We start from the raw sequence: 26,550 nt of genomic DNA, 5'->3' as shown, positions 1-26,550 counted from the left end.
CTTGCTGTGAATACAAATGAAAGACACAAAACATTATGAGTGTCTACAGACAAATGTATACACACACACACACACACAGACACACACACACACATGAGATTGCACATGCAGGTGTAGGTGCAACACCCCACTCCCCATTTCCACCAAACACACACACACCTCCCTCCTGAAAGATGGTTTATTGATCCATGGTGTCCTGGCCCAGCACACCTTGTTCTACTCTCTGGCAGCATCAGGGCTGATTAACGCTGGCTCTAAAGCAGCGCTTGCCTGAGTCCAGCGGCGTCGCTGTGGCATCGCTGCTGACGCATTACTTTGTTCATCTGAAAGCAGGTGACAGGTACACTCCTGCTGTGTCACTCTCTCTCTTTTTTTCTCTTTCTTTCTATGTGTGTGTGTGTGTGTGTGTGTGTGTGTGTGTGTGTGTGTGTGTGTGTGTGTGTGTGTGTGTCTTAGACAGATAGTACAAAGAGACGTAGTGCATTTCAAGTCCTTAATAGAAAATCTCACTATTCTGCTCATAGAATTCAGATTTCTTTGGGCTGGCACTCATAATACTGACTGATGTGAAAAGCCTCGGTGTGTGTATGTGTGTGTGTGTGTGTGTGTGTGTGTGTGTGTGTGTGTGTGTGTGTGTGTGTGTGTGTGTGTATGTGTGTGTATATATATATGTGTGTGTGTGTGTGTGTGTGTGTGTGTGTGTGTGTGTGTGTGTATATATATGTGTGTGTGTGTGTGTGTGTGTATATGTGTGTGTGTGTTGTGTGTTGTGTGTGTGTGTGTGTGTGTGTGTGTTTGTGTATGTGTGTGTGTGTGTGTGTGTGTGTGTGTGTGTGTGTGTATGTGTGTATATGTGTGTGTGTGTGTGTGTGTGTATGTGTGTGTGTGTGTGTGTGTGTGTGTGTGTGTGTGTGTGTGTGTGTGTGTATGTGTGTGTGTGTTGTGTGTTGTGTGTGTGTGTGTGTGTGTGTGTGTTTGTGTGTGTGTTTGTGTGTGTGTGTGTGTTTGTGTGTGTGTGTGTTTGTGTGTGTGTGTGTGTGTGTGTGTGTGTGTGTGTGTGTGTGTGGTAACCGTGCTTACCTAACTGCGTCCACCCTACACTCATGTGGACCTCAGCTGAAAAAGTGTGTTTGTGTGTCTATTGTGCTAATTTGATTGATCTAGTTTGTCTTTCATTAAACATTTGTTTCTTATCATCTTGCCTCTTGAGTCAAAATGTACATTATTAAATATTTATGTATAATGGCTAGAATGGTTGAACACTTGTCTGTGGTTGTCCTGTGGCAGAGAGAGGTGGTTTCTCAGTGAATAAGGAACATGGTGTTCTAGCAATAAGTACTACACGCATCCTCTGTGCTTCCCCATATTAACATGATATTTCTCCCTCGAGTTAGAGGCGGGTTATATCATCAAGAACTGCACCACTGTCTCTTAAAAATGTTGTGTAATTCTTGATTTTACTAGACAATTATTTGTGAAATGGATCGACGGCAATGGATTTCTCTGAACTCCCTGTAGTGCAATCCATCTAAATAATTCAATGCTCAGTGCATGGAACTGTCTGAGTTCCCTGAAATACTGACAGCTAGCACTCCCTTGGAAAACTCCACAAGCAGGCAACATTCAGTGAAAACTTACGCAACACTTCAGATAGCATGTATTAAACTAGCAGCACAATTGCCATGAATTGGCTCTTATGTAACAGAGGCTCTGATAATGGGCTTTGCCGGAACTGACCCACTGAAACTTAGAGGGCTTTCCTTGTTGATATCTCATTACGGTGAAAGCTCTTGCTGTTGCCTAGGCATGTATTTTGTGTTCATTTCCTCAACAATCCAATCAGCCAATTAATTGCTTTCGCTCCAGCAAAAAAGCTGAGTACCCAATAGCAGTGTCTCTCCTTCAGCGACACAGGATACCCATCTGGTAATGTGTTTATCAGCTTTGCCACACACGCATTCATGCAGATCATTCTGTTTGTATGAAATCAGGAATAAAAACATGACTAATCACTGCACCCTAGGATTTCAGCAGTGCAGACAAACATGCAAAATTCTTAGTATTCAGGACACAAAGGGGCATGGAGAAAAGCAAGTGAGGACAGTTTATTACATGGCCATGTCCAAAGAATGAAACGGTCAGTGTCACAATAAGATTGGAAATACAGGCTGTGATAACAGTTAACATGTTCTTCAAATGTAGCCTTTTAGCCTTTTAGATAGAGTATGCATGTTTAGATATTTACAGGTATTTTGTCAAAACAATGCAAAGCTTTTCAACCTTCAGACAGAAGTAGAAAAATGTGCACCCTTGCACTGTACAGTAACCATGGTGTCAATCTTGGATGTAGCACAGGGTATCAGTAACCATGGTGTCAATCTTGGATGTAGCACAGGGTATCAGTAACCATGGTGTCAATCTTGGATGTAGCACAGGGTATCAGTAACCATGGTGTCAATCTTGGATGTAGCACAGGGATATCATACATTTATGATATTAAAGTTCTCATAAATGTCAGTGGTGATGTCTTCAGCTGTCATGCATGGGAGGTGAGCTCCCCTTTAAGAAATGATGGCAATAAATATGTCGACTCAATGGCTCATTTCCTAAATTATGGTATAATTCATTAGTCCATTTCACGGTAACTGTAAAAGCATATTAAATGCCTCTTAAAAGACCAGAGTGCACACAGAAAGGTCAGCTGTGGAAAATTACAGAGGGCTTGTGTAATACATCAGAAAATATAATGTACATCTTTCTGTTTTGTACAAATTTTCCTCATCAAAAATGTTGCCAATCTATCAAAAATTAGAGCTTATCTTAAATACTCACTCTACCATAAAAATACAAACACCACAGTGGAACAAAGCTTTTGTTCTTCTTCAGTTCATGTGCAGTGGTAGCTTGGCTCAGAGGGATATAGGGTGCCCTGTCGTCTCATAGTGACTCTCTCCTTATCCTCTGTTATTGTGCTATATGTCATGTCCGACTTGAACTCTTTCCTTCGAAATCCTACGCCTCAGACAGCCGGCGACAGGCGTGAAGCAGCCCAGGACACTTTTCAGCTCAGTTTTATGTATCCCTCGCACTCTGTATCCCAACACACAGTGAAGTCGTGGAACCAGCGGAGATCCGAGGAGGAAGGGAATGTGTGTGTGTGTGTGTGTGTGTGTTTTGTCCTTTTCAACGCGGCTCCTGTGGACGAGTGGAGCAGGAGCGAGGTCATCCGGTCCGCTCTCTCGCCGTCGGTCACAGGAGTGTGCTGATGGTGATCTGGCCATCCTCCGAGCAGCTGATGGTGCACTCGCCCAGTCCGCTAACGATTTTCCGCACGTCCCTCTCAGACAGCTGCGCTGACCCTCTGTCAGTCACCCTTTTCCCCGTCTCCTTCACCACATCTTTCCCTTCATCATCATCCTCCTCCTCCTCTCCATCCTCTCCTTCCTGCTCACTGTCCTCTGCCTCCTCCTCGTCCTCCTCTTCCTCCTCCTCGGTGATGGAGCAGAGGCGCGTGGCGCTGCTGGGCTTGTCGGCGGGCGGCTGGTAGTGGCACTGGCCGTTGAGCAGCCGGCGGCGCGGCGCCACGGGCACCATGCCCTCGCCCAAAAGCTGCTGGCGGCAGTGGCGGAAGTCGCTCTGCCTCTTGAGCCGCTTGAACTCGCTGAAGGAGGACGAGGCGTTCTGGAGCAGGCTGAGGGCCAGCGCGCGGGTCTTGTCCGCCTTGGGCAGCAGCACGGCGTGGCAGCGCAGCACCACCGCCTTGTTCTTCACCTGGTGCCGGTAGATCCAGGCGAAGATCTTGGGCCGGTAGGCCTCGGCCGCGCAGTAGGTGATGCGGCTGAGCGAGAACAGGTGGCTGGGCTTCTTGCGGCCGCTGGCGTCGGCGCCCATGCGGATGCCGTGCGGCCCCACGCTCAGCTTCAGCTTGAGGCTCTGCTCGCCATAGTTGCTGTGCTGCCAGATCTTGGCCACGGCCTCCTGCACGCAGCCCTCGCCCTTGGCCAGGATGGTGACGGCGCTGCCCAGGTAGCGGACGCTGTACGCCGGCTCCTCGCGGTTGAGCTCCACCTTCTGCCGCTTGCTCTGGAAGACGCTGGCCAGCCAGTGGAAGGGGCAGTCGGGTCGCAGGTCAGGGCAGGAGTGCAGCAGCGAGGACAGGAGCGAGTGGTAGGTCAGTCCGGCGCCCAGGCTCTTGGGCTTGCTCTTCTCCTCGTCCTTCACCAGCACAAACTTGCTCCTTCTCCAGGGCAGCATGGCTACAGCAAGCCAGCGGTGGAGCGGGCATGAAGCCCCTCTCCCTGTGCAAGCTAATGAGAGAGAGTGAAAGAGAAGGAGTGTGTGTGTGTGTGTGTGTGTTTGTGTGTGCGCGCGCGTGAGTGTGTGTGTTTGTGTGTGAGTCGGGGAGAGGGAGAGACAGAGCAGAGAGAGGAAATTCTGCCATGCACTGGAGAGAGACTGAGAGAGCGGTGAGCCTGAGCCAGTCAGTTCCACCACTCGCTCCTCCTTCCTCTCTCCATCCTCCTCCTCCTCTCTCTCTCTCTCTCTCTCTCTCTCTCCCTCCCTCCCTCTCTCTCTTCTTCTCTACCGTCTGGCTGCATCACTGAGAGTGGAGCAGTGCTTGGAACGCAGCCTGGTGCTTGAGCATCCTTTGCTTAACTCTTTCATCCCTCAGTCCTTTTCATTTCTCCCTGCCCAGGGAGTTTTCATTTCCAAAGCAAAACATTTGACAGTAAATTGAGAGCATTTTATAGTTTTATTTTGATCTGTGTGCTCCTAGGGTTTCTCTAAAATATAATGAAATGAGCTGTTAATTTTCTAGTCTATACATTTCAAAGAATTAGTTTTCTTGAAGTAAATGTGGCTGTGATTCTCAAAGGTACAGTTCCATCTACACCGACTTTGTTTACTTAAGGCACTGCTACCAGAAAAGACACTGAATTATCCTTTGCTGGCAAGATGAAAGTTATTGCTCGCTACCAGCATGCATATGAATTGTATTCATTAAAAGAGATTCCACGGATCAAATTAGATAAAGTATGGATTGCAATAAATTAACTAACATTAATTCATTAAAATGAAACAGTAATTCAAAATTAAAAGTCGAATAACCCTCAAGTAGAGCAGCACAGAGTTCTGACAATTGAGTTAAAAGGCTGAATATAGTCATTACCTCAGGCTATAGTACACCCCAATCTGGCAAAAACGTCCTTGGAAAAATTCAGTAATTATTATTTGATTAAGATGCTGACAGAATTTTCCTCTACTCACAAAGGATGCAGCCCATTGTAAGCTCTCCCCTAATTCATCATACCATAAGCAAAAATGTTAAAATAACACTGAATTCAGATCTTACAATGAAGTCTTCTGTTTTTAGCCTCTGGTTTGCACCTGACTGACTGTGGGCCATTTTGGGAGAGAGAATAGCGAGGGGATCAACAGCCATGAATCACTGCGAGCCGAGCATCTATCAGCCTCATGGGCCTGCTCTGAGACGGGGAGTGCATTTGTCACCGTGAGATGAAGTCTCCATATGGGCCGACTCAAACAGAGAGACACTCATTCTTGTCTATTGTTGCCACCTGAACGTCCATTACTGAAACAGGAACACGATGGCACGATACAAAACTTGTCATTAGATTCATGTGAGCACACATCCACATCATAATGGAGTGTTAACTCATATTAAATTGAGATAGTCTCAGTTTGTTATGTATTTATGTTTTTTTTTTTTAAGCTCAAGTGTTTGGCAACCTGAAGCCATGCCTCACTTCTCACAGATCATCATTTTTATTCTTACAGTGTCTGATGAGGCAAGGAAGAAAAATATGCACAGCTCGTAACATTTCCGCTCAATCTGTGTGTGAAATGCTTATACAATTGATGTATAAAGGGGCAAACTCAAAATATGATGTACAGGCTCTGCATCTAAGAGTCACTTTACAAAATGCCATTCTCATAGTTACAAACATCCTGTATGGAGTCCTGGAATGGAGCAACCGAAAATAGTTGTTTTAGTACGGTCCACTTATCACAAAATTGTGCAATGCTCCATTTTCTTTCATGTTCACATCATACTCTAATACAACTCAGCTATTCAAGTATTCTTAGATTTAGCTTCACTTAGTGACCCAAAAATACTGGAATTCTGAGCAGCAAATATATAGCCAAGAGCATTAACTGACATTTGAACTTTTTGGATGGGAAAGAGAGTGCTCTTTTCAACAACACTGCCTCCTCGGAGGGCAATAGGGGAATATATATCAGTTGTATGGGGAGTATCAAACCACAAACAACAACACAAAAAAAAATTTAACAGCAAGAACAACAACATAGAAAAATAACTGAATAGTGTGTTCCTTATTTAACCTCTGATAGGGAGTACTGTATATGGCTCCTTTGAAAGATCTTTGGCTAACAGCTGAGGGACCTGGTAAAACACTAGTCCATTTGAGACGGCCCAGTCCTAATAAGAGAACACAGTGTTGTAATTGGAGGCAGTTGCCTATATGCCACCGAAGATTAACATGGGCCTTGCAGCGCTGAAGTCATCCATGTCAAGCTGGCCTTTACTGAGATTGATGCTCCGGTGTGCACACTGACTGATCATGGGAGGGAGAATTCTCGTGGCCAGAGAGCAGAGCTGATAAATGACTTCAGGAGGTATCAGACAAGGAATCGACTCCAGGCCAAATGAGAGGCCATTTGCATTCGTATTAGTCACCATTCATTTTCTGACTTTGGCTTTGATTTCGGCTCACTGTGCCTTATCTTCAGCAGCTAATGGGTCCTGAGGCTGAGGTCACAGGTGCAGCCCCACTGAAAATACAACATGATGGCACATGTGCAAATGACTTTTCTGTGGTAATTCTGTTCCAACTGAATGAGTAATACATGAGTTGTTGCTATCTTTTCTGCAACATTTGTTTTTTCAAAAAGCACTGATTTTTTTTAGATACTCAACATTTCTTAAATTCTTTATGCTATTGGTTAGGGACTTCCCATAGCAACCAAACCACTCACTACATGCAAGTATTCTTACAGTAGCCTATTACATGTTAACAGAGTGCACTACAACCAATATACTGATATTTAACAATCCTTAATAGCAGCAACAACACGAAAGAGGCCCTGGGCTGGGGTTGTTTAGTGGGCATCGCTCTTTGTCAGTGTTTTGATGAACTAGGCCCAGTCCACTGAATTAGGCCCAGTCCACTGAATTAGGCCCAGTCCACTGAAGTCCACTGAATTAGGCCCACTCCACTGAATTAGGCCCAGTCCACTGCTACAAGACTCAACAGGCCTCTCAGACCCACCCCACTCCATACTCAAGTAGCATTAGGACACATGGCAATATAAGAGACAACAGATACCTCTCAAGTCAAGATACACACTATATATTTGCTTTCTTCGCATCTTTACACGGTCATGTATATGCTTGTATATTTACATAATATGGCCCCCCCCCTCCACACACACACACACACACACACACACACACACACACACATCCCACCCCGTTTATGTCAAAGTAAGGCAGCAACTTCCAGAACATTGTGTGAAATCCAGCAACATCCAGGCTTCTACAATTCCTCAAGTGCCCAAGTGAGCGCCTCAGCCATAGCCACAGACTTGCTTTCTCAGCAGCTAAAATCTGAAAGAAGTGATGGGGCTGATCATTACATGTTCATATTACTGCCATATGTATATATTACTGCCATATGTATATACTGCCATATGTATATATTACTACCATATGTATATATTAGTGCCATATGTATATATTACTGCCATACATTATGTCATTTCTATTTGGAACAATAACCATTACAAGTGGTCACGCGGCCCAATTAGGGGTTTTCATGCACTTCCAGCTGAATAATGATGGAAATCTGTGCTAACAGGCATGTAACACATGGATGAACGAAGCTTTGATGCATTTTCATATTTTATTTGGTGGGAGAATTTGGTAGATGTACACCCTCCCAGCTAATTAGCGGTGCCCCTCTGGAGGGCTGAAGACAGCCATTAGACTGTATAATGACTGTTTGTTTCTTCTTCTAATTAGACTTTTCCAGTAGACTGCCACTGGAGAGGAAATGCAGAAATACACCCCCCCGGACTGCAGACTGCAAATTCTGACAATAACTGTCTATTCTGAACAACCTGCCTTTTTTTCCAGATTTGGGTTTGTGGTAGTGAGCAGCCACAAGTTCGGTTTGGGTTTGTGGTAGTGAGCAGCCACAAGTTCGCTTTTCCCTCCTTTTGTCTGGCGTTATCAGCTCTTTACATGCAGCATCGGGAGAGCGGAGAGCACTTTTGAATCAATCCAATTACTCTTATCTAAACCCTCGCCTTTGAAAAAAAGGATTTCTTTTGTTGTATTACTTACAATTCGTTCTGCAAACCGGTCCTTTGATCGGCTTGCAATATACTTGCTTCCATATTTCTAGCTAGGCAAGCTAATTGAATTTGGTTCTCTCTTCATCATGCTAAGCTTATCCCAGACATTGTAATCAATGCACAGGGCTCAGCAGCAAAGGCCTGTCTGCTAGATGCTTGATTTATAGCCATAGAGGAGGGCAGTGGCAAAGCAATGCTTCCTATAAAGAATGAGTACTGCCAGATGGGAGAGGAGAGAGCATTTCTCTGCCTCATGCTCAGATAACCCCTGCTATGGTGAGATGCCATTACTTGCCAGTGAGATGCCCGACAAAATAATTGTAGGACAAAATTGATGGAATCTTTTTAATTATTGCAGGCAAAAAAAATAAAAATAAGCTGAAAATTCTTGTTAATACCACACTGATAAGTAAAGCTGACATTGACATCTAAGAATTTGAATGTAGCCAATTTTGTAATGCCAATTGGTTTTGTTGATGGTCAGGACCCCTCTCTGTCCTCTCTGATGAGTATGGACTCAGATCATTTCCCTGATGCTCTGCTCATGGAGTGGTTTGAGAGCTGCTGCTGATTTATGATGTTGACTGACCTGTTGATTGATCATAGGAGAGTGCATACATGTACTGAGAAGACAAGGCAAATTTACCTGGGCTGTTGCATATGGGACAATGTAAATTTATAAGAAGAAACTGACCTGTAGGAAGAAGCTTAGTTCACATCTTACAATATTTGCTTAATCATTCAAGGGGAATGAGAAACAATCCCCTTTAGTGACGCCTCAGTGCTTTTTGCTCTGTTCGATCCCCTCCTGAATGTCTCATTAGCATGGCACACGTTTAGAACCCTCAGCCTCATCTGAGTGGGATGTTATGTAAGAGGCTGCATGAACGTAAATGTGCCAAGCCACTAAAAGTCCCTGGAGAGAGGGGAAAATGAAAGCACTTGTGCCAAATGACTTCATCTTTCATCTGCTGCCTTTTCGTCTGGCCCTCCTCAAGGGCAGCAGTCCAACTTTATAGTGTGGCCCTCAATAAACGGCTTGATTTTAATATCTTTAAGTGCCAGAGACGCTTCTCTGATTGGTTGCATACATTTTCTCCGTGAATAACAAGGAGGCTAGAGGATGTGGCAAGATATTTCTCTTTCAAATACCAGGTTGACATTAAGTTCTTTCATCTGAAACGGAATCTGAATGCTCCACTATTCATAAAGAATAAATGATCAGTCAACTGGTTCAGTGATACGTTTTAATATTATTCTGGATCCATACTATTCCATAATTCAGATAATAAAGGTTGATACTTTTATCTATCCGCCCATGAACTTTTTACCATTTTCTGACACAGTACTATAGCTCATATCATTAGATCAGGAACTGGCCTCTGTAAAGTGTGTCAATTTCAAAATGAGACAATTTTATAAATAACATAAATAACTGAATTTACTGGAATTATTTACAATTTACCTACAAACAATATTTCATGACATTCTCTTTGGCATAATCTTTAAAAATCCATTTTGTGGTTTATGACATAATGCAATGTCAATGTTTTCAATCAATTGAACACAATTTAACATTAAAGGAAATCTTGTACTGCTGTTACAATGAAACTGTGAGAGCTTATGCTGCTTTGCATGGCAACAGACAATGTCAGAGACTTACAGAGCGAGAGTGTCTTCTTTTTCCAAATATGAAGGCAGGCTGTGAACGAGCAGCGCATGTGTTGTATAATGCATTTCATACAAGTCAGTCCATTTCTGACTTTGAGAGAGTATTTAGATGTTCGTGGATTTCCGTGCAATGCAAATTTTATGGTTCATTTTCTCCATGGATGTCTCATGGGGCATACTGAAAAGCTTTCATTTATACATATTTGACAAACATGAATGTCTCCTCATCGATGTGCATTGGGCAGCTTAAAATCAAGCTATAATTGCCTCTGTGATTATTCCATATAATTTTGCAGGACCATAATTAAACGCTTGGCCATCAGCCTAACTCCATTTTACCTCAAAAGGCTTGATGTGTGAGTAAGGCGGGACACGGGTAGATGCACTTCTGTGACCTCAGCGCTGTCAAAAGCTCTGTGAGAGATAATGTCCACTCTGATGATTTTACATTATGTGTGCTGAGAATGAACAAAGGAGCACTCAGAAATTCAAATGTGATTTAATTGCAGCTGAAAGGAAAACTTGTATGTAACATCATATTCAGTCCAAGAAACTTCCAAAAACTGTTTTCATGAAGAAGCAAAAATATGAGTTTGAACCAAACCATTATGTCCCACAACAGAGGCAGATTGTATATTTTCATATTTTTCTCTTGTAAAAAATTTATCAGATACTCATTATATAAACTCCAGTGGCTCTCCCAGCTTTCTCCAGAATCCATTACACTTTCTCTGATTCATTCAAGCACACCAACCACTTCCATTTCCTAATACATGCAATTTCAGTCCCATTAGGACATTTGTCCCTCTGATTTCTATTTGGTGGAGGGGACTATAAACAGGTGTGTGTCTATGTGTAGCTGTGGTCTACACACCTATGAAGGCTACGATATTGAGAGTCATGAGAAGTGCAGTTTTGTTAGGCAGTGCATCTGCAGCTGTCTTGCACATGCCTCCAGCAATTTACTCCATCTAGCTCGGTTGAGCACAGCTGCTACCCATGCAGCTCTCCTCTCCCAAAGCCTTCCCCTCCATCTGGCCAGGGTGTGCCTACCTGTTTACAATTACAAGTGAGTGCCCTGCCGACAAGAGAAGAGAGAGGTTTGGGGGCACAAAAACAGAGGTCTTTGCAAATATACAAACTATCTGCTAGCGCTTTGGTTTTGTATATAGAAAAAACCCGCCAAATGTTGCGCCGAAGATTACGAAATGTTTGTGGGAAAGCCCATAACCGCTCATTTGTGATATTACATTACATTACATTTGGCTGACGCATTTTAGCCAAAGCGACTAACAACATGGTTAACAGTTTAAGTTTTAAAGCAATTCTCAACAATTTTAGGACAATTTTATAAATACGGTAGAGTACAGTAAGAATAAGTCCATCAGTGAGTGCTGTTTTTAACAGTTACGTGTCAGTTCAAGACGGGTGGTAAGTGCTAGGATCGGCAAGACTTTTTGTAAGTGGTGCTATGAGAGGAGATGTTCTCTAAAGAGCTGGGTCTTCAGGAGTTTTTTGAAAATGGAGAGGGATGTCCCTGCCCTTGTAGGAACTGGCAGTGTGTTCCACCAGCGAGGAACAACAGATGAGAAAAGTTTGGATTGGCCTGAGCGTACCGGTGGTAGAGCTAGACGTCGTTCGTCTGAGGAGCGCAGCGGCCTGGAGGTAGCGTATGTCTGTATGAGGGCATTCAAGTAGGCGGGAGCAGAACCGGAGACTACTTTCTAGGCAAGTGTTAAGAGACTTGAATTTGATGCGGGCCGCCATAGGTAGCCAGTGTAGCTGGATGAGCAGCGGGGTAACGTGTGCCCTTTTGGGTTGGTTGTAGACCAGGCGTGCCGCCGCGTTCTGGATCATTTGAAGTGGTTTCACTGCGCAGGCTGGGAGACCTGTCAGGAGGGCGTTGCAGTAGTCGAGTCGTGAGATGACTATTGCCTGAACCAGAAGTTGGGTAGCATCTTGAGTCAAGTAAGTCCCGATTTTCCGTATGTTGTAGAGTGCGAAACGGCATGACCGGGCGACTGAGGCAACATGATCTGAGAAGGTTAGTTGGTTGTCAAGAACAACTCCTAGATTTCTTGCAGTCCTGGTAGGTGAAACAGACAGGGAGTCAAATTTGATGTTGATGTCGTGGTGTATGGTAGGTTTAGCTGGGAGGACCAGCATTCAGTCTTTGAGAGGTTCAGCTGGAGGTGGTGTGCCTTCATCCATGTAGCTATGTCTGAGAGGCAATCCGAGATCCGTGCTGAAACCAAGGGGTCATCAGGTGGAAAGGACAGATAGAGCTGTGTGTCGTCTGCATAGCAGTGGTATGAGAAGCCATGCGAACGGATAATCTGTCCCAAAGACGTGGTGTAGATAGCAAAGAGAAGGGGGCCCAGCACTGAGCCCTGGGGGACCCCTGTGGTGAGATGGTGAGGTACAGATAGCTGACCAAGCCATGATACGTTAAACAATCGTCCTGTGAGGTAGGATTCAAACCAGGAAAGAGCAGAACCGGAGATTCCCATGTTAGCGAGTATAGAGAGAAGGATGCTGTGATTAACCGTGTCAAAGGCAGCCGACAAGTCAAGCAGAATGAGTACTGATGACAAAGCGGTCGCCCTGGCTTCTTTTAAGGCTTCTGTTACAGACAGCAAAGCCATTTCGGTAGAGTGGCCGCTTTTGAACCCAGACTGATTTGGATCCAGAAGGTTGTTCTGTGAAAGGAAGTCAGAGACCTGTTTGGAGACTGCTCGTTCAATGCCTTTGGATAGGAAAGGCAGGAGTGAGACAGGGCGGTAGTTTTCGACTTGAGCAGGGTTGAGAGAAGCTTTCTTCAGTAACGGTGTTACCTGGGCCATTTTGAACGCTGTTGGAAATGTGCCGGAGGTTAGCGAGGCATTGATCACATGTGTGATAACTGGTGCGATGGTCAGGCTGATGGACTGAAGTAGGCTCGTAGGTATAGGGTCCAGCGAGCATGTGGTAGGACGGCTACATGTCAGGAATCTAGATACTTCACTCTCAGAGAGAGGCGTGAATGCTGAAAAAGATGTTCCAGCAGTCCCTAGAGGTTGTAGGAGTGCGGTATCTGAGTCAGATGCGTTGAGTGGGCATGTAGAGAATTGATTGCTGATTGCCGCCACTTTGTTTGTAAAAAATGAGGCAAGGGTATCCGCAGTAAGGCTGGATGGAGGAGGAGGCAGCTGAGGGTTGAGTAGCAATTTGAAGGTTGAGAAAAGTTTACGAGTGTCTGTAGCGCTGTTGATTTTGTCATTGTAGAAAGCCGTCTTAGCAGCAGTGATGCTGGCTGAGAAGGAGTTCAGGAGTGTCTGGTAGTTTTTGAGGTCATCAGTTAGTTTGGATTTGTGCCATTTCCTCTCCGCGGCTCTGAGTTTGGTGCTCTGCGATCGGAGGGTATCATTTAGCCATGGATGAGAGTGTTTGGATCGAGCTGGCCTTGTGGTAAGAGGGCACAGCTCATCTAGACACGAGCTCAGTGTGGAGCAGAGCGAGTCTGTGGCCTCATTAACCTCCAGAGAGGAGAAGGTGTTGAGTGGAGGTGACCGGTGGCACCACCGAGTGAAAGATATAAATGCAAAAAATTGGGCACTTCAATCGCTAATATGTTGTAGCAAGAAGGTGTGAACCGCACAGAATTTGGCATGTAGGATCTGACAACCTCTTGACACACACCAAGTTTCATGAAATTCCACTGTATGTGAATGTGCCCATGTGAATCAGTGCATTAAATTAGTTTGGGAGTGGCATATAGTTTAAGTATAAGTATATATACTCTTTTGATCCCGTGAGGGAAATTTGGTCAAAATACATATACAATACATATACATTTACATACATATATTTATAAACACTCTCACACACACACACACACATACCCAGAAACAGGCACTCCCTGACAGAATTTTCACACAGTTTGGTGTTGATTCCGGTATACCTTGCAAACAGAGGGCACCTTGATTGTTTTCTGCTCAGAATGACTGAATCCTAGTACACACACAGAGTAGTTGGAGTCACTTGATGCTGTTTGTGTTGGGGTAAGGGGCCCTTGATTTCACAATTTATCAATGCGTAATCACACACACATACAGGCACGTTGATAGTGTGCAAAAGTCTGTATAGATAGAGTGGGGGAATAGGTATTGAACGCGTAACCATTTTTTTTCCCAGTAAGAATACTTCCAGTGAGGCTATTCGCATGAAATTTTCATCAGACATTATTTTTAACTATGTGTAATAAAGTGGAATGACACAAGAAAAAAGTATTGAACACGCTATGAAAAAGGCAAGGAAAGGCTTCATTACTGTAGAAAAACATGTCAAAGTTTGACATTTGGACATGCTGAAACACTGAGAGAATGTACAGTAGTCAGGCGAGAGCAAATTGTAACTTTTTGGATGTCATACTACACACCATGTTCGGAGGAGAAATGGCACTACATCACCCTAAAAATACCATACCACCAGTGAGGTTTGGAGGTGGAGGCATCATGGTGTGGGGCTGCTTTTCATTGAATGGTACTGGCAGACTTCATACAGTTGAAGGAATGATGAATGAAGTATTTTTTTTTTCTGGGAGAATCTTGCCATCAGGACGATGAGAATGAGACATGGCTAGACCTTCCAGCAGGACTACGATCCAAATATAATCCATTTGCAATACAGCAAAGGAAACTCTCAATTCGTTTCAGAGAAAGGAAATCAAGGCCCTGAACAGTTCTGGAAGGAACTAAAGATCAGGATCCACAAGAGGGACCCCTGTATTCTTCAAGATTTAAAGACTATCTGTTTAGAAGAATGGGCCAAAAGCCCATGTGAATTGTGTGACTAATTAGTTTCATCATACAGGAAATGTCTTGAAGTTGTCATTACAAACAAAGGCTTTTCCACAAAAGAAATTTCAGTAGGCCCGTTCAATACTTTTTTCCTGTGTCATTCCACTTCATTACACATAACTCTGTGTGTGTGCTTTATTTTATTTGCCTATCAGCTGGTAACACCATATGACTGTAATACCTTGTACCGCTATGTGGTATATCTAGTTCAAGAAGGCAGCTGTTTCCATATACCTTTTATGTTAGTCACTTACCTCCACCAAAGTCACTAATGTTGATGTGAAGGCCTGGGGCATGTTCTACTCCACATGAGTCAGTCTTCGTGCCAAAAGACACGGCACCTCTTTTCTGAGGCACAATCACACCATGCTCTCATTACTTAGATGTGGCTGGAACATGTTCATGCATCCATCATTTCAGTAAGGTACAGTAAATGTCATGGCTTGGTGAAATATAAAAAATGCCTTTTTATGATTTTATGGACATATATTGAATGCAATGCACTCCTTTGAAGATACCCAAAATAAAAATAAAAAAACCTCCGAATTTGACCCCATTAAACTTAAACTTTCATTTCATTTTGGTTTCATTTTCAAATAATAATAAGTCATGCACATTAATTGAAACAAATTACAGTAATTGTTCTAATTGCATCAGGATGCTTAAATTGTATTATACCCTTTGGCATATGAGATGGAATTAGATTGTGATTTTGGAAATCATGTCAAATAATTTGCACAAGGTACAGCCCTGGACTGATTAATTAATTTGGTGGAAATAATCAAAATGTATTTTGAAATCCGAAATTAAATAAGAATCTTTTTCTTTCTGCATTGAAAATGGGCTGGGTAACCAATGAGATGTTAGGTTGTCCTCTTGCACCCAGGGGCGCCTGCAGGAATTAATGCTATGGTACGCACACCCATCACTGACCCCCCGCCGAAAAAAAACATTTCACGCGTGGACAATATTTGTCCGTTTCCCGGTTTTAGGTTCGTGCATTGGTCAGCAAAAAAAGTAGCATAGCAACATTCACATGCAATAATACAACAACAAATTCTTCAATGACCTATTCATTTGGACAACTTGATACAGCCCTATACAGGCTAAAGTTACCTTTAGTTTTGTTCTAGCTTACCGTGACGTCTGGCTTTAAACAGCTGTCTAATGCAGTCTAACGTTCTGACAAGCAATTGCCTACCTTGTTCTTGCCCATCTGGAATAACTCCTCTAGCTTTGCTGCATCCATCCTTTCTGTTTTCGTTGTTTAAACTTTTGATATCCATGATGAGTATTGAGTTAGTGAATTAACTCAACATTGTGTGCTGATAACCATATATAGATAGCCGAATAAAAGAAAACAACAAGTAGCGTAGTTGCGTGCCTGCGTGCGTATTCTCTCTCTCCTGCTCAAACAAAATGTCTGCGCGTTAATTTTGATAAGGTATTCACTAACTTTAATAGAAAATTGTAAATTGTAGCCTGATGGCATGCACATTGTGTGCTGATAACCATATATAGATAGCCGAATAAAAGAAAACAACAAGTAGCGTAGTTGCGTGCCTGCGTGAGTATTCTTTCTCTCCTGCTCAAACAAAATGTCTGCGCGTTAATTTTGATAAGGTATTCACTAACTTTAATAGAAAATTGTAAATTGTAGCCTGATGGCATGCAGCTAATGGGAGATACTGTCCATAGTTGAGAAGGTATGGTGGGCCAATTTGGTGTGAATACACACACACGGGAAATGTTCTCTTGGTGTTGAGTAGCCTGATGGTACGCACAGTGCGTACGGACGTACACCTGCAGGCGCGCCTGCTTGCACCTGTGACATTTGACAAATGTGAAATAGAAATGGAGAAATGGAATGGGTTCATGGTGGCACACTGTTCATATGTTTGCACCATTACAAGTAAATGACTGTTGTGCACTTTACATGCACCACAACACATCATTTAACCTCTCACCTGCTCTCAAACATTCAAATGAAGAGTAGCTCCCTTGTCAGTGAATGGTATAACAGTCCACAATCACAAAGTGTATGGCTGTGTACTGTATATGCTTGTCATGACAAGACAGAAGAGGTCACCCACAGTTTACCAATGTTGTGATGTGAAAGTGAAATTGATTATGTGTCCTCTCAACCCTTTGGTTGGCTAAGTAAATTACATGGTATCTTAGTAATGTATCCATCCCTATGAACAGCTAATATGTGATGTATCAGAGAGGTTGCAACAGCAAAGAACTAAGGCCCCTGGGCAGAAGCGCTTAAAAGGAACACTTAAGGTTTTAATCTAATGCCTACCAACCCTACAGTAGGGCATTTCTCTGTTTGCACACAGTTTTTTGGAACCCACTGGAACCATCTTGGAGTGATTTAATTTACACAGACCCAATGGTTAGCTCCCAGAAGTAGCCTGGTGAATATACTGTAGGTAACATTTTCATAAAAACAAATTTCAGTAATTAAACCACAGCAAAAATATGTGTGCAATTTAAAGTAAGCACAGCAGGCCTAACAACACAGAGTTAAAGTGCAAGATTAAATTAGCATTTTTCCACTCAATATTGCCATTTTGCATTCATCAGATGGATTCTGCTGTTGTTAGATTGCATCATGACCTCTATTTCACCTCTAAATCACCTCAATCAATTTTGATCATTTCTGTGTGGGCCTCATGAATAGGCTTATCCTGTGTGTTTGTGTGTGGGGTGAAGGTGGATGTGTAGCCTGTGTGAGTGCATGTGTCTGAGGGAAAGCAAGAGAATGAAAATGGCAGAGAAACAAAAGAGACGCAAATGAGGCCTAAGCCTGTGTAAGCCTATTGATGATGTTGCTTGAATTGATCAACCCAATGTAAATATCAGATGCAATTTCGTGAATTCAATGTCACCAAAAAAATACTCATAGCCTATACCTACATCTTATCTGATGATGGAATTGTAACCTGGGCAATATGATGGCGTTTCCTGTTGCGACCACAAACGGCAACTTGAACGCAGCAAAACACTGCCATCTGCTGTTTGTTTGCCAAAGGCACACCGGAAGTAAGATGTAGTCAGTAGTAGTCGGTTAACATTAGCTTCGAACGAAGAGCTGTCTTTTTTGGCTCTGTCTAGCATTGGATGTTTTGATATCAAGTCTCTAAATTTGCATGTGACAAAACGCCCTAACGTTACTAAAATAGCAGCTAGTTGCCTAATGTTGCTTACGACACGTCCCTGAACGACACTGTCAAGCAAACTGCAAACTCCTCATCTTGGTCCCTGACACTATAAGAAATAAGGTAACTGGTAATTGTCTTTTTCATTAAGTGTTGTCTTATTATAACTTTTTACATATATTTTCTGTGGAATTCAACTGAATTATTTTCATGCTAAGCTTCAACCAAGTAACACGTAGTCTGCTCGGTTACCTACTGTGTAGGTCTAAATGTCAAAGTAGCCTACTGGCTCTGCAGGTTGACAAGCTAACTGCTGCTAAATCGGTGTCCTAAATATTATGTTTGTACAAACTATGCTACAACACAGAGAAGTTAAGCTTTTTAAACTACTATCGCTAGCTAACTTTACCTTTTCCAGTACTTCAATGCTTGAAAACAGAGGTAACAGCTAGCCTATAGACCTTACCTTGAACATGTAGCCCAAGTGGATATGACACACACACAAGACAGCAACAATGCAAGAAACAACATTCAGTAGGCCTACCATTTCTTATAGGAGCGACACACAGGTGCACTCTCTGTAAGTCTGGACAAATGAAGGATGGAGTCTAATGGAAGGCCCTCCACTGCACAAATAATTCTGCTAGCTACCAGCTCAGCAGTTACAGCGGTGTTGTACTCAGTGTATCAGAAGAAGGCAGCCACTGTGAACAGTCTGAAGGTGAGTTTTGAGTTCTGAAGGAAAGTTTACAATGCTATGTCAAACATTGTTGCTTGATGCATCCAGTTTTCAAACTTCACCATGAAATGAATTTTGCAGGAAGCCAAGAAAATGTCAATAGACCAGGACCTGAGAAGCATCCTCAGCAAGGCTCCAGGGAAATGTGTACCATATGCTGTAATAGAAGGTACTGGATACCATCTGCTGGTAGATGTTGCTACACCCACATGGAAATCCATGAACAATAAGGAATTCTCAAGTCTCTAGTAATGAGGTCCTCATCTACCTTGAAAAGGCAGATTCACATGCCTTCATTTTTATGCAGTGTTGCTGTTTTTTAGGGGTGGTGAGGTCTGTGAAAGAGACACTCAACAGTCAGTTTGTTGACAACACCAAAGGAGTTATTGAGAGACTCACTCTTCGTGAGAAGAAGATGGTGTGGAATCGTACAACTCACCTTTGGTAACTTCGTTTTTTACTGTAACATAATAATTTAATTACTCTGAATAGAGTTAGGTTGGGTCGCCTATATTGGTCCCTGAAATAAGAAGTAGGAAAATACTCAGACTACACTTCTTATTTCTTCATTGATAACAATCTGAAACTTTTCTGAGCTTTTTCTGATCACATGTATTAGGAATGATCGTGAGAAGATCATCCACCAGCGCACCAACACAGTCCCCTTCGACCTCTGCTCCCACGACGACTCAGTGACTGCGTCAGTGCGTGTCGTGCGGCCCCTGGAAGCGTCCGAGCTCAACCTGGAGACCACCTACGAGACCTTCCACCCCACCGTGCAGTCCCTGAGCAACATGATCAGCCACTTCATCAGCGGAGAGCGGCCCAAGGGCATCCGCGAGACGGAGGAGATGCTACGGCTGGGCGAGTGTGTGACCGGCGTGGGCGAGCTGGTGCTGGAGAACAACCTGGTCAAGCTGCAGCCGCCCAAGCAGGGCCTGCGCTACTTCCTGTCGCGGCAGGACTACGCCTCGCTGCTGGGCAAGCAGGAGAGTGGCGCGCGCTTCTGGAGGCTGCTGGCGGGCCTCTGCGGCCTGGCCGCCTGCGTCACGCTCTACTACATCCTGTGGCGCCAGTGGACGCTGCGGCGCAAGCGGCGGCAGGAGCGCAGCGCCCTCGAGGAGTTCAAGGAGGAGCAGCGGCGGCGCATGCGCGAGCTGGAGATGGACGAGTCCGCCGTGCCGGCCGGCGCCTGCAGCGTGTGCCTGAGCGCCCAGCGCACCTGCGTCTTCCTGGAGTGTGGCCACGTCTGCACGTGTGAGCCCTGCTACCTGGCCCTCCCTCTGCCCAAGAAGTGCCCCATCTGCCGGGCCCTCATTGACAGGGTGGTTCCCCTTTACAACAGCTGAAAGAACCAAAGGAACGTGGAGGAATAGTGCGGATGTCATCAGAGTGTCTAGATACTCTAGACTGTGAGTGATCAAATTGCTCTGTCGGGTTTTGTGTGCTGTGCTTTTCTTTGTGTAATGCATAAAGAATAACGTTGTCTATTGAATGAGGTTGCGGCCTTAAATTTGTGGTATCATGTTTCGTATCAAAATCAGTCTGTTGAAGTTGATTTGTGTTTTTGGTAAATGGTAATTAAACAGTTGGTTCTATATTGCATTTGATTTGGCTGAAAGTATAGTCTGGTGTTTTCATAAGATACTGAATGCTGAGTATTGATTGCATTTCATTGAAGATGAAATCGTTGTCATTATTTAAACATTTTAACCCAGCTCTCCATTTATTTTCCAGAGCACATTGTTTTTCCTTGAGAGTTTTATTGTCAATAATAAAATTGAAGCATTCAGTGGCTAATGCAAGTAATTTTTAACAGTGACCAGCAGAGGGAAGTGTCCACCACATTCAAAGAAAGCAGAAATTAAGCAGAAAAACATCAGCACTTTGTCCGGATGTTGTATGGATATTTAAGTGGGTGTAATATTTATGGATGAATGTCAGGGTTAAAATGGTCACTAACACTATTCAGCGTAAAACACGATTGTGATTTAATTGCTGGAGCAATGGTGAAGAAGTGGCCCTAAAAGCAGACGTTTATCATGGGTATTAAGAAATAGAATAGCCTAAGCTTCAAGCTGCCTAATAATGTTATCTTGCGTCCAAAACAATTGTGATTAAAACTGATGCGCAGACAAACACGCACATCCATGCAAACCATGTTTCTTGCTCATGGTTATTAAGGAGGAAGTCAAGCCAACTTTCCACCATAACTGGCAGGTAGTCTACACAATGCACCAAATTAATTTGAGAGAAGTGATGCATGCTTATTTCCATAATGTTTATATGCATCTGTTTACGTATTCTTCTCCATCAGAATTTCAGTGAGACTATTTTAAAATGTCGGATGCTCAGTACCTTTTCATGCAACACTTTCTAAAAACTAAACTTAAAACTTTACATGACGAAACGTAACGGGCCTGCGCGGGTTACGCATTTTTATTTTTGCCATCGGTCGTGATCGCCTCCACGCGCGGTCACATCATGGTGGTCGTGCACGCGGCTCGCCCCCCTCAGCAAATTCCCATTTTTAATCGATCATTGGTGACTGGTTTGAAAACACCATGTCGGAAGTGTTACCCTACAACGAGGAGAATATCACTCATTATGGGGATGATGGAGATGTGGATCAGCTCTCCATCACCTGTCGTTTGCAGAATACCAATAACTTATTTGGTACGTCGCAGAATAAAAGACCCCCAAAACTTGGACAGATTGGAAGAAGTAAACGAGGTGAGATCATTTTTCATGTCTTGCTTTAACGATTGCTTTCTTGAAGTGCGCTTTGATGAACCGCTGAATAAATTAGTCGCCTGAAAATGACAAATGAACAAGAAAAGGGCTATTGTAATTCAAGGCAATCAACTTCGGACCATGCATGATCACCTTAAAACGTCAATTGATGCTTGTTTTGGTCGGTCTTCCCTCAGTCGTAGACGTGTTTATACTGCATGTGATTAAACAGCTCAAACGACTTATATTGTTGCCCTGTGTAAGCCTAATTAGTCTATTACGAAGTGGTGTCAGAGATGGGTATTTTTTATTTATTTTTGAACAGGTTGAACAAATGTTTCTTTTCTCATTTACAGTGGCACACAGATCATTCCTAGATCTATAAACTTGACTCTGTCTTTTTTCAGTTGTCATTGAAGACGACCAGATTGATGAAGTCCTGAAAAATACAAACGAAAAAGCGCCTCCGGGAGAATAAGACTTGAAAGTCAGCCGTAGAGGAGTGCAGTGAAAATATAGCATCCCCCGGTTGGCAAAAGCACTTTGTAACCGCAGTGTGGGTTGTCTTCACTAACAACGGTGCAGAGTCAAAGCAGACTTGAAAAGAGGGAATGGAAAGTCATCCTTCACCTTTCTCCCTTTCGGCTGTATGATGAAATTCTTACTGGTCTGTGATGATAATATACAGCAGACACGTGGGGGAGAAACGCCTGCACTTCATAAGCACACATTCAACTCTTGTTGTTGCTTTCTGAAACCAAGCACTTTGTTTATCAACCATAAATCTAAAACAAATGACCGTTTTGTGTACAATGGAAAATGGTGTGTCGGTCTATTTCCTCTTTGAATGATCAAATTTATTACCTTTTGTATCCTTTTTGGCAGTGTTGCAAAAATGGAAATCTGTTTTTATAGAGTGACAAATAAAGGAGAAGTCCCTTTTTAAACTAACCATTTTTATGTTGCTAATGTATGTGTTTTTGTCATGACATAGTACATACATTGCCTGCTCATTCTTAAAAGTAAGATGTGTATTTTTATAAAATGGATATATTTATGAATCAGTCAGTTTGGATACTGGTGTTAGTTTAAGCACTGTGATATATTGCCTACAGTAGTATTCTATTGAACAGGGCGGTATCACATCTGTGCCAAATACTTCCCAGACTTTCCTTTGTGTTGCTGTGCTCGTGGTGTTCTATAAGCCTGGCTGTTGCTTCTTTCAGGGTACATTCTTACTATCAGCTTTTTGCATGAGGCAGGCCTGATATCCTAATGGTGTGGAACTGAATCTGATGTACTGATTTTATTTGTTTGTACTTGAATGACAGACCTCAAAAATGTCTTCACCAACTGTTTATGTTGCACTTAACAGGGCTATCTGCAATTGAAAATATGGCATTCAAATATGAAAACATGAACTGCTAATTTCATTTGATTTAATAAAGATTGTGAAAGCTCTCTAAAATATATCACACAGGCCTATGTTTTATTATTTAAACAGCAAACAAGTAACTGCCTCCTCTAGGTTGTTGTTTGACAAGTTTTTGAGTGATGCCTTACTTCAAAGAAATTCCCAAACTTCAAAGCTCTTCTGTTTTTTTTTTCATAATTAGGATTTGTTCTGAATCATATTTAGAAGGAACATTCACCTCAACACCAGCTTGGTACTGCGTACATCACTGCCACATACCATCATGCTTGTTTCCATGTTTGCCACATCGCACCTCAGGCACTTGAACAGGATTTAAAAATCCAGCTGTTTTAAAGAATGGTGTGGGTATACCCTCAGATTTCCTAAAACTGACCATATTCACTGAGCTGAAAGTCATGAGGTACTGTAGTGAAATCCTTTGTTCTAGACAAAGCAGCTGCTTATGAATACTGGATACTGGATATGTCATACTCTTTCACATGGAAAAACGTATAGTGGATTTCCCCCTTTGCGATTTGTGGCATGAAGCAATCATGTTGTGGGTCTGACTGCAATCACTGTGTGCTCCTGTTTAATGCAAACAGTTGTTTGACAGATGAACTATGCCATTTAAACATTTCCAATAAACTGAATGATTCCGTCACAACTTGAGAAATACTGCGGTCAGTCACAATACAAGCCATAATCTCTCCGTCCCCACTACTGACGAGTGGAAGCTACCGAGTAGAAGTCATGGAGGACACTTTCAGTCAGCTTCACAGATGAGGAGGGTAATCAAGTGAGGACGACATAATGGCTTTTCACTCACTTGTAATCATCTTATGGACTCAAAAGCAACGCTGACAGATACTTGGGTGAGTGCAGTTCTGCTCAGCTCAGCTCTGGAACTCAATTACACACTTGTTCTCGACGCAACCTAACTTCAGACATCTGTTTGTACACCAGTCTGGAATGAATGATGAAAAAAAGGAAAATGAACACTGTGCTCAGTCAATGGGTTGTGTTAATAACAGATGAAAAAAGGTGATAATAGTATCAGCTGACCCTGGTACAGCTATCAGAACCGACAACAGAAAATGTGCTAAAAGTCTCAGGGCACTCATGATTTAACGAGCCAGCTAGAACTTTTGTGTTATATGTATAGTCATTTGTCATGTCGTCAGTGTTTGTCTTTGATACTTCCCCATTTCAGGACATAACTGTGAGAAAGGTGCTGAACTAAAGGTGAAGCTTTTCACTGATCTGCTTCAGCTGAGCAGCCCTGTTCCTGCTGCAATGCTGAAATCGTGCTGCCAATATCTGTAGTGGGTGGATAGCCTGTAAAAGTATAGACCATGAATTCATCAGTAAATGTCAGCCCATTATGTAATGTCTTACTGCAAAATGTTTCAACACAAGGTTTTACACCATGGTTATGCTGATGGCACCAGTATGAGAGGATATTGGCCTACTGCAAGTTTATCTTTTTGCTATACTGACAAAACTATTACTGTATGCTAACAATAATCTGCAATTCTCAAGATGCATGCAGCTGCAAGTCATTTTGGTAAAAACTGCTGTTGAATAGATTTATGTGGCTTTGCATAATAATACAATAAACAAAGATTTTGACTATCTGTTGTGTAAACAGAGGATCTGATTACTGGTAAAGACTCCTATACTCTTTAACGAGTATATCACCTCTCCATGGTGTCAGTGTATATGCATGTGGCAATATGCATGTGGCTCACATGGATTACTGTAATCTGTCCATGCAATACAAGTCCCCATTACCCTATATGTCTATTTATGTGTAGGCATATATTGTTATGCAGTTCAGTGAAAGGCTAAAGGGTCGTATAACAACCAAAGCATTGTCAGTGTCACCTCACTTTACAGATATTGTATGATTGGGTTCTAGGATCCAACTTTACTTTACTTCACACTTAATGTCACAACATACTGCAACTTTACTGCATTGCTGTATTTGTTGTTTAATGGTTAGAACAGCAGCCATAGGTGTGATCTTGTGGAAGATCCCCAGCCCCGTAGGTAATTTGCATCGGATCTGAGAACACATTGAGGTGGTGTAGCACGAGTGCGTGTATAGTGGGCTTATATAACAGCGTCACCACGTTCCACAGAGGGTAAAGGTCCAGCTGCATTGTACAATGTTCAAACCCTTACCTGAATAGATTCTAGATAGAGCTGCTCAGTTGCTGCTCAATTTTCTGTCTCAGACTTTTTCACTTGCTTACTACTTTGTATGCTGATCAGTGCTTGTCATCTAATCATGAGACCTAGTTTAGAAGAGGTTTACAAAAATGTTAAAGGATACTGTGTGTCCTCACACTTGCAAACTGAGATCAAAAGTCAGAATTGCCTTGTCTCCCGCTGGACTAGTCCCTTGTGATCAATGCCTGTGACCCTCTGGTAGCACATGAATATTGGCTGTATTGCTCGCACACTGACATAAATACACGGCGAGCTTGGCATGGATCTATTTAGCTGCTTGTTCCTGTGGCTCCACAGACATGAAAGTGCTCGTAGGGTTGGCTGCCATGGAAACAGATGTGCTCCCCCATGTCGGTTTGGAGAGCGATCTGTGCTTGGGATGCTCGTGACTAACCTCTTCACACACATCCTATAGGCTCATCATCAAAGCAAGGCCTCAATTATTCAAGTGCTTCAGGTAGTGTCCCATGCTGAGTGTCGAGTGCTGGCCCCTCAAAGACACAAGGAAAAGGTTTCTCTAAAGGTCCTTTTGTTGCATTTGTTTGCTCTCCGATTGGCTAGTATCAAGCTGTTGCCTAACACTCCATATCCCACCACTCCCATCCAGACAGATGTTGAAAGTAACACAGTGAGAAAAATAAACAGGGTAGTTTCAGTGTTTTATAATGCATGGTTCTCACTGCTCATTGTTTTTCATCTCTCTTTCTCTCACTCTCTCTCTCTCCTCTCTCTCTCTGGGATTAAAGATTTATCACAAACAAAAGTTCAACAACTGTTGCTATGGAAACCTCAGCACTGTATAAAAGGAAGTTATGTCCTAGTTATCTCACAGATCCTGCTTGCCCACAGTCTGTAGGAGGCACTTAAATTAAACACATATCAACCTATCAATTCATCTGGTTGATTGACTGACGATGTGACTATAATTGCTTATGGGCTGTAACCTATGTTAACACTGTGATCTAGCTCTGTGTAGTTTTTTGGTAAGCTTTCTAATGATGTGTCTCTTTGGCTATTCAAATGTGTTGTGAGATTCACTTTCATGATTGATTCCAGTTGGAAGACACAGGCACAACATAACACAACAGAAAATGAAGTTACCCAATCCCCATCCTTGTGGCACATTAACTCATAGTCTAATTAGCTCATATGTGTCCTGTCCCATGCAAGCGGGTGTTAACATTAGCCAGTGACAGGTTATCAAGCAGCTACATGGAGCAAATCTGACCAACTGTCAGGGCTACAGGCATTTCAGAAAAGAACCAAATATTAATTTAACCAACATAACTCTAAGGCAAGACAGTAAACACTGACAAAGAATGCAGGACGCAAAGACATGAGCAAACTCAGTAATCT

The 26,550-nt window shown here is 42.9% G+C and overlaps 3 protein-coding genes across 3 annotated transcripts; 2 read left to right on the top strand and 1 right to left on the bottom strand.

Moving 5' to 3' along the window:
• Positions 1-3,249: 3,249 nt before the first annotated feature.
• fam43b (family with sequence similarity 43 member B) lies at positions 3,250-4,254 on the bottom strand. Its single transcript, XM_076277477.1, has 2 exons — positions 3,453-4,254; positions 3,250-3,359 (listed from the first exon to the last, which is right to left on the bottom strand). Exons 1-2 carry the CDS (start codon positions 4,252-4,254, stop codon positions 3,250-3,252), a joined length of 912 nt encoding a protein of 303 aa, XP_076133592.1.
• A 13,704-nt stretch (positions 4,255-17,958) lies between these two features.
• On the top strand, positions 17,959-20,607 carry mul1 (mitochondrial E3 ubiquitin protein ligase 1). Its single transcript, XM_076276635.1, has 5 exons — positions 17,959-18,196; positions 18,630-18,794; positions 18,894-18,981; positions 19,136-19,256; positions 19,432-20,607. Exons 2-5 carry the CDS (start codon positions 18,675-18,677, stop codon positions 20,159-20,161), a joined length of 1,059 nt encoding a protein of 352 aa, XP_076132750.1. The 5' UTR covers positions 17,959-18,196; positions 18,630-18,674; the 3' UTR covers positions 20,162-20,607.
• A 769-nt stretch (positions 20,608-21,376) lies between these two features.
• camk2n1b (calcium/calmodulin-dependent protein kinase II inhibitor 1b) lies at positions 21,377-23,172 on the top strand. Its single transcript, XM_076276330.1, has 2 exons — positions 21,377-21,545; positions 21,953-23,172. The coding sequence occupies exons 1-2, from the start codon at positions 21,377-21,379 to the stop codon at positions 22,021-22,023; spliced, it is 240 nt and encodes a 79-aa protein (XP_076132445.1). The 3' UTR covers positions 22,024-23,172.
• Positions 23,173-26,550: the final 3,378 nt, after the last annotated feature.

The sequence above is a fragment of the Alosa pseudoharengus genome, unplaced genomic scaffold, assembly GCF_046254945.1.
Source record: "Alosa pseudoharengus isolate Yale_2024_CS ecotype anadromous, Long Island Sound unplaced genomic scaffold, YU_APseudo_1.1 YU_APseudo_1.1_scf_9, whole genome shotgun sequence".
Classification (NCBI taxonomy): Eukaryota; Metazoa; Chordata; class Actinopteri; order Clupeiformes; family Clupeidae; genus Alosa; species Alosa pseudoharengus.
This window is presented reverse-complemented; position numbering and strand designations above follow the sequence as displayed.